Source organism: Camelus dromedarius, chromosome 9 (genome assembly GCF_036321535.1).
Source record: "Camelus dromedarius isolate mCamDro1 chromosome 9, mCamDro1.pat, whole genome shotgun sequence".
Classification (NCBI taxonomy): domain Eukaryota; kingdom Metazoa; phylum Chordata; class Mammalia; order Artiodactyla; family Camelidae; genus Camelus; species Camelus dromedarius.
Window position 1 is genome coordinate 71,920,920 of NC_087444.1, and position 12,432 is coordinate 71,933,351.

The 12,432-nt window shown below is 52.8% G+C and overlaps 2 protein-coding genes across 2 annotated transcripts in view; one reads left to right on the forward strand and one right to left on the reverse strand.

The window, feature by feature from the left end:
- Window positions 1-2,005, reverse strand: part of SYMPK (symplekin scaffold protein) — a 34,054-nt gene extending 32,049 nt beyond the window's left edge. Inside the window, exon 1 of the mRNA XM_010987574.3 lies at window positions 1,855-2,005. The gene's annotated coding sequence lies outside the window, so the exon portion shown is untranslated. The remainder of the gene's footprint in view (window positions 1-1,854) is intronic.
- An 814-nt stretch (window positions 2,006-2,819) lies between these two features.
- On the forward strand, window positions 2,820-9,113 carry FOXA3 (forkhead box A3). The gene is made up of 2 exons (XM_010987618.3): window positions 2,820-3,005; window positions 8,125-9,113. Exons 1-2 carry the CDS (start codon window positions 2,937-2,939, stop codon window positions 9,100-9,102), a joined length of 1,047 nt encoding a protein of 348 aa, XP_010985920.2. The 5' UTR covers window positions 2,820-2,936; the 3' UTR covers window positions 9,103-9,113.
- The last annotated feature ends 3,319 nt before the right edge of the window (window positions 9,114-12,432 follow it).

A 12,432-nucleotide genomic window follows, 5' to 3' on the forward strand; every position in this document is an offset into this window, starting at 1 on the left:
CTTATTTCCTTCAGGTCTCAGCTCAAATATTCCAACAGTAAGGTCTTGCCTGACCACCCTACTTCAAATTTCAATTTCCTCTTCCCATCTGTGTTGCTTTATTTTTCTCCATGGCATTTATTATCATCAACACACTACATATTTATAAGCTCCATGAGAGCAGAGGGTGTGTGTGTGTGTGTGTGTGTGTGAACTTTCTCTATTCCCAGCATGGAACAATTTTTGGTACCAGTAAGTGTTCAATAAAAATCTGCTAAGTGAATGCCAAAGGGCTTCAACAATCACTGACCTTAGTATCCCTACCCTTTCGCTCTAGAATGCTTGAAAAATAACCTAATTATTTTTCACCTAATATTTATTGACAATTTAATATGCACTGGGGCACAATCCTAATATACATATTAACTTATCTAAACCTCACAACACCAACTCTTCAAGGTGGATACTATTTTTCATCCCCATTTCACAGGTAAGGAAATTCCAAGTCCAAGGAGGTAAAGACACTTGACCAAAGCTCACAACTTGTAAGATGTAGACCTAGCAGTATGGCTGCAGAATCTATCTTTCTCACCACTAAGCTGGACTGCCTCTCTGAAAGGAACTGCTCCCCTACCCCAGGTCTTTTCATACAGGCCAAAGGCCATGGCCACCCAATAATCCAGTATACTGCTGTTTCCCATTAGAACATAATGAACCTTTTCATGATGAACTTCTCCACTCTTTTCATGATGAGAATACACTGATCCACCCAAACTTTTTACCCTGTGTCCTTCCTCTTCCCCTTTTTGGTTTATTCTCTCTCTCTCTCTTTCTCTCTCTCTCTCTCTACACACGCACATCTCCTTTTCTTCCATAAAAACGGAGCATACAATAAACACTGTCTTCCACTTCGATTTTCACTTAATACATGCTGGAGCCCACTCTCTACATCTCATTCCTTTTTTGCCCCCTTTCCTCATTCCTTTTTACAGTTGCATAATATTTTATCATGTGGATATTATTAAATTTTTCCCTGCCAGTCTCCTTACTGAAAGAACATTTGGGGTGTCTGCAGCCTTTTGCTATTACAAACAACCACTGTTTCCGCCCCCCACTCCCCGTGTACTCCTTATGGAGTCCCACTGCCCCACTCCCACCGGGAAGTATGATGAGTCCTCTCATATACATAGAGCGGCCCCACTCTGTGTATCTTTCATTCATTCAACGAACATTAAATGGGCGTTTTCAGTGAGACTGCGCTGTGCTGGGAACAGCGGTGATCAACACTGTACCCAGTCCCTGCCCCCATGGAGCTCACGGTCACAGACAGAACTAAAGAGCTACACAAAAAAAGGTCCAATAACAAATCAGATCACAAGTGACATGAAGGAAAGGAACAAAGACCTATGAGAGCGTTTAAAAGGCGGCTTTCGGGACTGAGGGCGGGAAAAGAGGGCTTCGCAGGGGAAGTGACGTTGGTGCCGAGACCCAAAAGATGAATGGGAGTTAGCCAGGTAGAATGAGTAAAAGGATGTTGCAGACAGAGGGGACGGCATGTGCAAAAAGCCTGAGGCGGGAAGGCTTGTGGCGAGTCTGAGGAACTGAAAAGCCCGTGCAGCTGTGCGAAGTGAGGAACGAGCAAAAAGGCAGAGCAGAGGCCGGCGGGGCGGAGGCGCCTTGACGGCTCCGTTGGAACTTTGCCCTGAGGGCACCGGGGAGCCACGGGAGGGTCCTGAGCTAGGGAAGAAACTGGGGTCGTGAGCGTCACTACTCCCCTCTCCTCTCAGCGTCCCCACACTCCCCCCGACAGCTCCCCTACTCTTTCAGGGTCCTTCCTCCCTTCGTCCCCGGGCCCCCACGCCGGCCCCCGCTCACCGCGGCTCCGGCCTCCGTCCCCCTCGCGCCCCCTCAGCAGCGCCTCTTCACAAACGCTGCCGCCGCCATCTTCCGCTCGCCGCCGTGACACTGCGCACGCGCCGCACTCGCGGAGTCTCTGGGAAATGGAGTCCACTTTGCAGCCGGACCCCGCCCCTACTCCTGCCGTGAGAGCGGCCTTCCGCCTTCCACCCCCAACAAGATGTCACGGCAGCATTTCATTTCCGGCTTTCGGACGCCATACCTTCTGGGAAATGCAGTCCTTTGACAGAGGCGCAGGACGGAAAGGGAGATAGAGGCTTCTGGGAAATGGAGTTCACAGTAGTTCTGGGTCCCTGGACGGCTGGTGTTAGAGAGTGTGGGGAGACCGGGAGGCGAAGCTCCTACGTCTTTGAGGTGGTCTGTTGCCCCAGCGGGATCTGAGCAGAGGCCCTGATCCCCTCCACCTTTGATCCTGACCATTTACACAGTATGGAGCATTTCCAGCCATTAGAAGCTTCAGTCTTTCATTTCGTCCAAAGGGAAATGTGGTTTCGAGGGTCTCTTACCAGTCCTTAGAGTAGTATATCGGGACCCCTGGAGACCACTCAGTTCTGAGCCCTCTATTCTCCGTAGCAGTCGTGCTGGGCTCTGGCTGTTCGCCCGCTCCAGTCGAGATGATGAAACCCCCTGGGCAGAAGGGCCTTAGAGTTCTGCCCTCGGGGCTCTTAGTATCAGCAATGTCTATCTACCACCTGTAACTCCCTCACCCTTCAGCCATCTCCAGCTCTCGCGTCCCCGGGCTGCGGCTCCCGGCGCCTGAGGTCTATCTCCTCGCAATCCCGCAGGGGGCGCCCCAGTCCGGGCGCACCGCCCTCGGGGAGGCGGGAGGGGAGCCCAGGGCGGGCGAGGGCGGGCGGGGGTGGGGGGGTGTCCCGGCTATAAAGCGTGGCCGCCTCCCGCGGCGCCCAGGACGGCTGGGACCCTGTGCGGTCGAACGGACGGGCGCCGGTCGGAACTGGGGTCGTGCCGACTGAGAGATCCGAAGTGCTCGGTTCCCCCCCGGGCCAGAGCGGGGGCGGGTGGGGGCGCAGGCCCGGGGGATGCTGGGCTCGGTGAAGATGGAGGCCCATGACCTGGCCGAGTGGAGCTACTACCCGGAGGCGGGAGAGGTGTGTCCTCGGGGATGGCGGAGCGGGAAGTGGTGGGCAGAGGGCAGAAATCGGGGTGCAGGCCTAAATGGGGGCAAGGACCAAGGTGTGGACTCAAATGGGGACCCCAGCTAGAATTGGGGGCCGGAGGAACTAGAGACACGGAGACCAGGTGTAGGAGTCAGGGACAGAGGACAATGCATGGGAGCGCGGTTCAGGCAGACTAGTCGGAGTGAGGGCTTAACTGGGAGTCAGGAAGATTTAGGCAAGGGTCAAGCCATAGTTTAAATGTGAGGACTGGGTGTCAGGGACCCAAAGTACAAGAGATTAAAATCAACAAACCAAAGATAGGACTCAGATCTCCGGTTACGGACAGAGCTGGGGGATTAGGAAATAAGGTTCAGAATTGGGGGGAAAAGATAGGGACCAAGAGATGGGAGAGGGAAGTCACCATTAGGGGAAGTCTGAGCTGGGAACTCAGGATTAGAATTTAGTGTTAAAGCTGGAGGATCTGGGGTAGAAATAAGAATTGGGGCTCCCGGATAAGGATTGGGGCTGAGAACTACGTTAAAGTTAGAAATAGGGATTGCTGTTCAGAGATAAGAGATGGAGGTGCTCAGAGATGACGCTTGGTTTGGAAAGTGTGAATAACAGGTGATTTAGAGCTGGGGCTCAGATAGATAGGGGCCAGACAGATGGGATCAGAGGATCCTGAGAGCAGGGGACTGGGCAACAGCACTGGCAGGGGACGGGGCCCATCTCCATCCACCCCCATCCCTACTCATGACCCTCTCCCCTCCCAGCTGAACTTCAGGGATTTAATTGTTATTAGAGACCCTCAGCAGGGATTCTTCTTGTTGGAGTCTGGAGGGTTTCAGATTTCACATCCCCGCTCCCCAACTTTCCAGCAATCTCCAGTATTTACTAATGTCCTCACCACTCCCATCTCAGACAAGACTTCCCTGAGTAGGGGGCAGGGGTATATCTTAATTTCCTCACCCCAGCCGACAGAAAGTCCTTCCCCAGATCTAACTCCCATTCCTCTTGCTGCAAGGACCCCTCCTTAGCTCGCTGTCTCTGTAGTCAACATGGGGAAGTGGAGGGAGGGCAGGGTCCTAGTCAGAGTGTTATGGGGGTCTGGAAGCTTGGGTTTCTAACCTGGAAGGGGACTGCAGACTTGAGATGGGTATGGGAAGGGAATAGTTGAGTTCTCCAAAGAGACTAAGATCTGGAGTTTACAGGGGCCCCAGTGTGCCTGAGTCCTGGGTCTGGGGTTTGAAGCTATAGGGTGGGACTCCTGGATACCCAGGCCTGTGGGGCTTGGCAAGGTGCCCAGGAGGGGCCAGTCCTGGGGCTGTAGAGGTGTGAGGTGCACGTGGGGTGGGGCAGGCTGACCAGGGAAGAGATTGGGAGTGTAGAGAGGTGGAGGCAGGGCGGCTGGAGATGTCAGCTGTATGGTGGGGAAGATAGAGACCAGGCTGGGGTTGGAGAATCCCAGATAGTGGGGGATCCCAGCTGAATCACCTCCCCTCAGAGAGTTCAGAGTCTAGGGACATGATTTATGGGAAACAACTACAAATCGATGTTTTGGAGTTGCATTTTAAGAAGTAAATTGTGAGAGTCTAGGATGAAGGATTCATTATTTGGGGCATAGCCTGAAGTTTAGGGGCCAATTTGTGTGCATATTGTCCCTGAAATTGCAGGACAGTCTAGAGATGGTCAGCATTTGGGGGCATATTTTGGAAGAGTTGACTTTTGGGGGCTGGAAATGGACATACTGTCTAAGGGTCTCATTGGCTTTCCCATCAGCTGAACCACCTGCTCCCCCTGGGTCAGAACAATGGGGAGAGAAACATCTGCATCCACTCAGTGACAGAGAACTGAGGGCACCCCTAAACTGCTTTTTGCCCACCATACCCTCTTGCTGAGGTGATATTGATACCCCTAGACTGACTCCCTGTCTGGAAGGAAATTGAAAAGTCATCACCCTAAGGCGATATCACCCACTGGCCTCCGGTTCTCACAGATTAGCTGGTCCAGTTGCTCCCCTATTTTAGAGATGGAAAACCTACAGCCTCTCAGAGTGTATGGGGCTACTTGAGATCCTAGGCTGGGACCAGGATTAGAAACTAGACTTCTGGCTTCACACTGCCTCCCTTGGCTCCCTGTCACACCCTCCTCCAGAGACAATAAGGAAATGAAAGGGGATAAATTCTGGCCTTCTGAGGTGGGGGTGCCGGTCCCCTGAGAGCTTCCCCCCAACCTCAGCCCCGCCCTTGCAGGGGAGATCCGGCTCAGACCCGGACACTGGGGGTTCATCCCAGCCCCGGGGCGTGGGAAAGCCTAGGGTGGATTAAGGCAGCTACAGCGCTTGAGGTCAGACCTCAAGAAGGACTTCCGGGTGGGTGGGGAGCCAGAAAAGGAGGGCTCTGGGGTCCCAGTCTCCCTGCCTCTGTGATACAAGAGAGTCTGAGTTGGAGAAATGTAGAGGGGTTGTAGAAGGATTTAGGAACTCTCTGTGGAGCCCCCTGGGTCCATCACCTTCTCTCCTCTCTCTGCAGGACCCTCTTCCCTTACTCTTGGGGAGGGGCCAGAACCAGCCAACCAGGGGGGAGACCAGTGCATGGGGGAGGGGAATAGCCATAGCTCCAATTTCAATGCAAGACTTCTGGGGAGATGGTGGTGCTGAAGGAAGGAGGCAGAGAGATACAAAGAGGTGCTGAAGGAGAAAGAAAGATGGGGGGGAGGAGAGGAGTGGGGTAGAGAGAGAGAAAGGGAGAGATGGTACCAAGGAAGGGAGAAAGAGATGTGAGAGAAGGTGGCGACAGAGAGAAAGAGAGATGGGGTTTGGCAGAGTCACGAGGAAAGAAAGGCAAGGACAGAGGGATGAGGGAAAGAGATGGAGGAGAGAGAGAGAGACAGGGAGAGATAAAGGGAGAGAGATGAGGAAAGGAGAGAGATGGAATGGGAAAAAGAGGGAGAGATATAGGGAGGGAGTGAGGGAACGAGTATAGAGGTACTGAGACAGGGGAGGAGATGGACAGATACACACAGAGCCAACAGGGAGATTCAAAGATCCATAGGATGGGGGAGGGTATAGCTCAAGTGGTAGAGTGCATGCTTAGCATACATGAGTTTCTGGGTTCAATCCCCAGTGCCTCCTCTAAAAATAAATATATGAACTAATTACCTCCCCCACCAGAAAAATAATTAAAACAAAACAAAACAAAAAAACACACAAGAACAAAGAGACACAGGAGAAAAGAGCTACCTGGACAGACATATGAAAGAGAGAGGGGATAATTTCTACTGGAACTCAGACCTAGGTTGATTGCCACCTATTCCTGACTCTCTGAGTGACCCTGGCAGTTCCTCTTTCTCTCAGGACCTTTGGATCTGCAGACACTTAAGTGACAAGGAGATGAGATGTGACACATTGATTCATAGCAGAGGTAGCAGCACCTCCAGTGCCATGAGACCCCTTCAGCGGGAGGGGATCAGGACAGACAGGCAGATGGAGGATTGAGGGAGAAAGGCTGGGAGAGAGTGGAAAAGGATGAATACACAGAGAAAGAGAGAAGTCACCATCCAACATGCTTCCTGTTTTCCTTGCTTATCTTGGTCACTTCCTGTGAGATTGACAGCACCATGAGGGCAAGCATTTCAGTCTGTCTTGGTCACTGCTTTTATAGCATGATCCAGACCACCCATCCGGAGCCAGACTACCTGATTCAGAATCCCAGTTCTGCTCCTTCCTTGCTGTGTGAGCCGCCCCCAACAACCTCTCTGGGCCTCAGCTTACCCAGCTGTAAAATGGGTGTCATGTTAGTGCCTCCCCCATAGTGCAGTTATAAGGATGAGAGCAGACGTTTCCTGTGAAGTGCTTGGAGTAGTGCCTGGCTCAGAGTAGGTGGCGAATAAATATCGAATATTTGAGACACTGTATCATTACTTACAAAGACATAGGAATGTCTGCTGTATTTCACTGAGCTAAGATGAACATTTTCCCCCCATTTGAACATTTCTGAAAATGGAATGGGTTTTACAATCAGTGATGTCTAGGGATTATAACTGACAGTGTTTTTTTTCCCATTCTTATTGATACTTAATATTGCAGCTTACAAAGTAATATCTTTGATGTGATGACCTATATATAGTAAGTAGATGACATATATTAGGTTGAAATGTGGAATTTCTGACTTTCAAATGTTCTTGACCTATAAAGACTGTAATTTTATAACCTAAAAGATTGATAGAACATACACATATAGATTTCATTATTAGGTAAATTAGCAGCTCTTGGATCTTTTTTTCTTTTGGTCTTAGGACTTCTTATACTTTTTTTTAAATTTCTTAATTTTTATTTCTTTTTAAAAAATTTTGGGGGGAGGTAATTAGGTTTTTATTTATTTGTTTTAGTGAAGGTACTGCTGAGCTATACCCTCCCCCACTACACTCTTAAAATTATTGAGGACCCCAGTTTCTGTTGACTGGGGTTATATTTATCAATAGACACCACATTAGAAATGAAAACTGAGGAATTTTAAAGATATGCATTAATTCATTTGAAAATAGCAACAATGTATTAGTATAAGTAATGTATTTTTATTAAAATAACTATACTTCAAAATATTTAGTGAAAGGAGTGGCACACTTACATTTTTGCAAATCTCTTTCATGTCTGGTTTAACAGAAGACAGCTAGATTTTCATAGCTGCTTCCGCATTTAGTCTGTTGCAATGTCATGCATTATGTGGCCTCTGAAAAACTCCTCTGCATGCTCATGAGAGAGAGTAACAAAGGCTAGTCATATCTTAGCATTGTATGGGAATAGTTTTGACCTCATGGATACCCTGAAAGGGTCTCAGAGGCTCCCCAGGGTGTCCCAGAGCACACTTTGAAAACCACTTAGAGTGTGAGCTCCAGTGCATGGGAGCCTAGGGGATGGGGTCAGGGAGCGGGATCATGAGGACAAGGAAGAGAGAGGGACTCCAACAGACAGCTGTCTACAGACAGAGGTAAGGATGGAAGGGAATCATACAGGAGGCAAGACAGACAGATGGACACACAATGGGTCCGACAACCCTTTGCTTACTGGCGGACTGGAGACTCACTGCTCGCCATCTCTCTCTCCTTGCAGGTTTACTCTCCAGTGACCCCAGTACCCACCATGGCCCCCCTCAACTCCTATATGACCCTGAACCCTCTGAGCTCTCCCTACCCCCCGGGGGGGCTCCCTGCCTCCCCAATGCCCACAGGTCCCCTGGCGCCCCCAGCCCCCACAGCACCTCTGGGGCCCACCTTCCCAGGCCTGGGTGCCAGCAGTGGTGGAGGCAGCAGCTCAGGGTACGGGGGCCCGGGACCGGGGCTGGTGCATGGGAAGGAGATGCCGAAAGGGTACCGGCGACCCCTGGCACACGCCAAGCCGCCATATTCCTACATCTCGCTCATCACCATGGCCATCCAGCAGGCGCCCGGCAAGATGCTGACCCTGAGTGAGATCTACCAGTGGATCATGGACCTCTTCCCCTACTACCGGGAGAACCAGCAGCGCTGGCAGAACTCCATCCGCCACTCGCTGTCTTTCAATGACTGCTTCGTCAAGGTGGCGCGCTCCCCAGACAAGCCGGGCAAGGGCTCCTACTGGGCCCTGCACCCCAGCTCAGGTAACATGTTTGAGAATGGCTGCTACCTGCGCCGCCAGAAGCGCTTCAAGCTGGAGGAGAAGGTGAAGAAAGCAGGCGGCGGGACCTCCACCTCCAGGAACAGTGCGGGCTCTGCCGCCTCGACCACCACCCCTGCTGCTGCAGTCACCTCTCCGCCGCAGCCCCCGCCCCCCGAGCCTGAGGCCCAGGGTGGGGAGGACGTGGGGGCTCTGGACTGTGGCTCACCCCCTTCCTCCACACCCTACTTCACTGGCCTGGAGCTCCCAGGGGAGCTGAAGCTGGATGCGCCCTACAACTTCAACCACCCTTTCTCTATCAACAACTTGATGTCGGAACAGACACCAGCACCTCCCAAACTGGACGTGGGGTTTGGGGGCTATGGGGCAGAGGGTGGGGAGCCTGGGGTCTACTACCAGGGCCTCTATTCCCGCTCTCTGCTTAATGCATCCTAGCAGGTATGTGGTGGGGTGGGAGCGTGGTGGGTGGGGTATGGCTGTAGCTCACACCATCAGGCTCTTGGGGCCTGATCCTCCTGGTGACACTTTGCTTGTCCCGTCAGTTAACATCTTGGTTGGTCTATTACTTACTGTGGTGACTGCCGTCTCTGTGGGCACCAGGTTGATCCACTAGGTACTGTGATAACTGCCACTGACATCTTGGTAGGCCCACTGGGTACTGTGAAGACTGCCATGTTGATTGATATTACTGGTTGATCTACTGGGTGCTCTGATGGCTGCCATCTGGGATGACATCTTGGTTGGCCCTCTGGGCGCTGTGATGACATCCTCTTGGCTGACCCTTTGGGTGTGATGGTGGTGCCATTTCAATTACATCTTCTTTGGCCCATTGGATACTGTGATCACTTCTTTGTTGGTGGATTTATTGGCATAGTAGGTGCCAAGTTGGCCACCCTCCTGCATAACATCTTTTTTGGCCCATTGGGTACTGTGATGGCCACCATCTTGGCTGGCCGACATAACCAGTGTATGCATCATGATGGCTACCACAGCCCCTGTGTTGGCCGTGTCATCACCATCTCTGGCGTGAGTGGAGTGAGGGATGGAGATGAGGATACTTCTTGGTTTTCTCTGTAGCCCATCCTCCCTCTGGTCCAGGAGAAACCAGAATGGACTGGTTAGGGTGTGGGGAATTTCTACTGAAGTCTGGTTCTTGCCTGGGAAGCGGGATACTGGCTGCATCTGACCATTAAAGGCACCATTTCTGCCTCTTACTGAAAGTCTCGTTTCCTTGGCGAGTGGGCCCTGTGAGGCTTGAACACCTGAATTGCTGTTCCCTGTCCCCTCTCCTTCCTGCCCCCAAGAGCTGGCTGCCTCTGGGGGAAGGGCTGGGGGAGGCATCGACCTGACCTTTGGCTCTTTGCTGTCCCTGACCCCAAGGACAGTTTGTTCACAGATAGCAGCCCCCGCAGCAGTGGGGCCAGGGCAGCAGGAGGAGGTGGCGCTGCAGTGACCAAGGCCATCTCCCCACCCCCACTCTCCGGACACACGCCTCTAGCTCTGAGGCTCAGGGAGCCCAGGGGCTGCGCAGTTTTTGGTTAAGCTGGGGAGGAGGAGACGGGACAAACCAAGTGTTAACTGAAGGAGACAGTGTGTGTATTAGTTTCTGCGTGTGTGCGCCTGTGCCTCTGTGGGTTGTAGGATATCACTGTGCCCATTGAAGTCCCTGTGGTCTGCTGCAGAGTGTTATTTAGTGTTTGTATCCCTCAGTTGTGTGAGTTTGTATGTCTGTTCATCCTCTGGGTGTGTGCTTATTGTGGGCATCTCGCAATATCAGACTCACGTGCTTTGTCTTTATTGTTTTGTGTGTGTGGTTCTCTTATATACCTCTCCCGGGGACCCTCTGGGTCTCACACTGTTGGATGTGTCTTTTCTGTCTGTCTATTTGCATACCTGCTGCCTCAGAGAGTCTGTGTCTACATCATTGGTGACTATATCATTGTCGTGGGTCATTGTGTGTCACTGTGTGTTTCATGTGTATCTCTGTGAGTCAGCATCTGCCTGTATTTTTTTTTTTTAAGTATATCTGTGTTTGTGTATCATGCCTGTCTTTGCTGTGTGCCTGTCACTGTTGTGTGTGTGGGTGAGCATGTGTTTGCTGGCCCTGGTGTGCTTCTGTCACTTTTACGTGCAGGTGTGTGGGAGAGGAGGTGGGTCCTCCTTCCGGCGCTGGAGGCTTCTGGGGGCCTCTGGGTTTGGGGTCTGGGTATTTCTATCCTTCCAGGTCTCTTCCTAGGCTCTGGGTCTGAGATCTGTGGCTCAGATGTCCTGCGGGTATAGCTCTCTGGGAAAGACAATTGTGTTCTTCACACTCTGTCATTTAACAGTGAAAACTGAGAACCAAAACCAGAAGGGGCTGGGGCAGGGCCAGGCTGGAGCCGGTGTCTTTTCCTCGGTTTACCTTTGCCTTTCTTGGTCGTAGTCACTCTAGCCACTTAATCATTTATTTAGTCAGTCAGTCATTCAAAGACCAAAGGCTGTCTCTTAATCCACATGTGTGTGTGTGCACGTGTATGTGTGAGAGAGGGGGAGAGAGAGAGAGAGAGAAATGTTTCTCCCAGTTCCTGAGTGTCCATCTTTCTCTTTGTCTCTTAATGTCATTTTTCTCAGTGTCATTCTGTCCCTCTCTTGCCTTTATTCTCTGTTCCTTGGTTTTGGGGAAGACACTCGCTCAGTCTCTGTGCGTCTGCCTCATACGCTCTGCCTCGCTCTCTCTCTCATTCTCTCCAGTGCTTTGACTCTGTCCCTCCCTCTCTGGGCCTCTGGATCACTCGCTCCTTCTCTTGGGGGCTCTGACTCTTCCTCTCTTGGGGTTCACCTCCCCCTACCCCCCAAATCCTTTGGCTCTGTGGCCTCTCTCCTCCTCCGGCCTCCCTCTCCCGGCTCCCTGAGTTTCCGCCTCTACCTGCTACCTGGCAGGCCAGGCCCTCTATTTCTGTCGCCGCGCCCGCCCTGCCGGCTGCGTGTCACCCCCGCCCCCTGCCGTGCTGGCTCCCCGTCAGCCGTCCCACCAGCCTCGCTGTCCCGGGCAGGCCGGGGAATTCCTCCTGGTTCCTGGAAAAAACAACTGGGGCCGAGAGAAAGGCCCTCAGTCTCCCCGGGTGCCCGCCCCCCTCCCTCGGGCCTGGGGGTCTCTCCCGGAGTCGGCCGGCCCGAGGCAGGAAGCCCTGCGGTTTCTGGCTTCTCCCAGGCGGCCTCCGGATCTGGCCCCCGCCCCCCGGCCAACAGCCCAAATATTATTCCGCAGGAGGAGTCGGTGGCGGCGGGAGGAGGCCCAGGCTGAAAGAGGCTTTCAGGGCGGCCAGGCCTGGGGCTTCCTGTCCCCAGGCTCAGGCCTCAGGCCGCCCCAGTGGGGACCTCAGGTGGCCGGAGGGGCGGGTGTTGTTGTAGGGTCCTGGGGGGAGGGTGGGGCCATCCGTCAGGGTGTCTGGTGGCCACCGGCTCGGCTGGCGTGGGCAGGTGTGACCCCCACCCCAGGGACAGCCGGCTGGTGGCCAGCATGGAAAAGTACCACAGTCAGACATGGGACGCATGGACAGACATGAGGACGCTAGGGATCAGGGATGGAGGGCCAGCCATGGGGACACAGAGAAGCATGAGCTGGGCCAGATGGACCTGGACACAACTTGTGGGCTTTAGGTGACGTAGTCCAAGGGAGGGGCCCGTGGGTGGGGATGCAGAGGCCAAGGCAGGGTCCCAGCTGTGGGCAGAGGGCCATCTACATCAGAAGAGATGAGATGATAATGATGATGAAAAAGAAAATAA

Coding starts and splice junctions, on each gene's coding strand:
- FOXA3 (XM_010987618.3), top strand. CDS start 2,937: ATGCTGGGCTCGGTGAAGATGGAGGCCCATGACCTGGCCGAGTGGAGC. Junction 3,006..8,124: donor ACTACCCGGAGGCGGGAGAG/GTGTGTCCTCGG, acceptor CTCTCCTTGCAG/GTTTACTCTCCAGTGACCCC.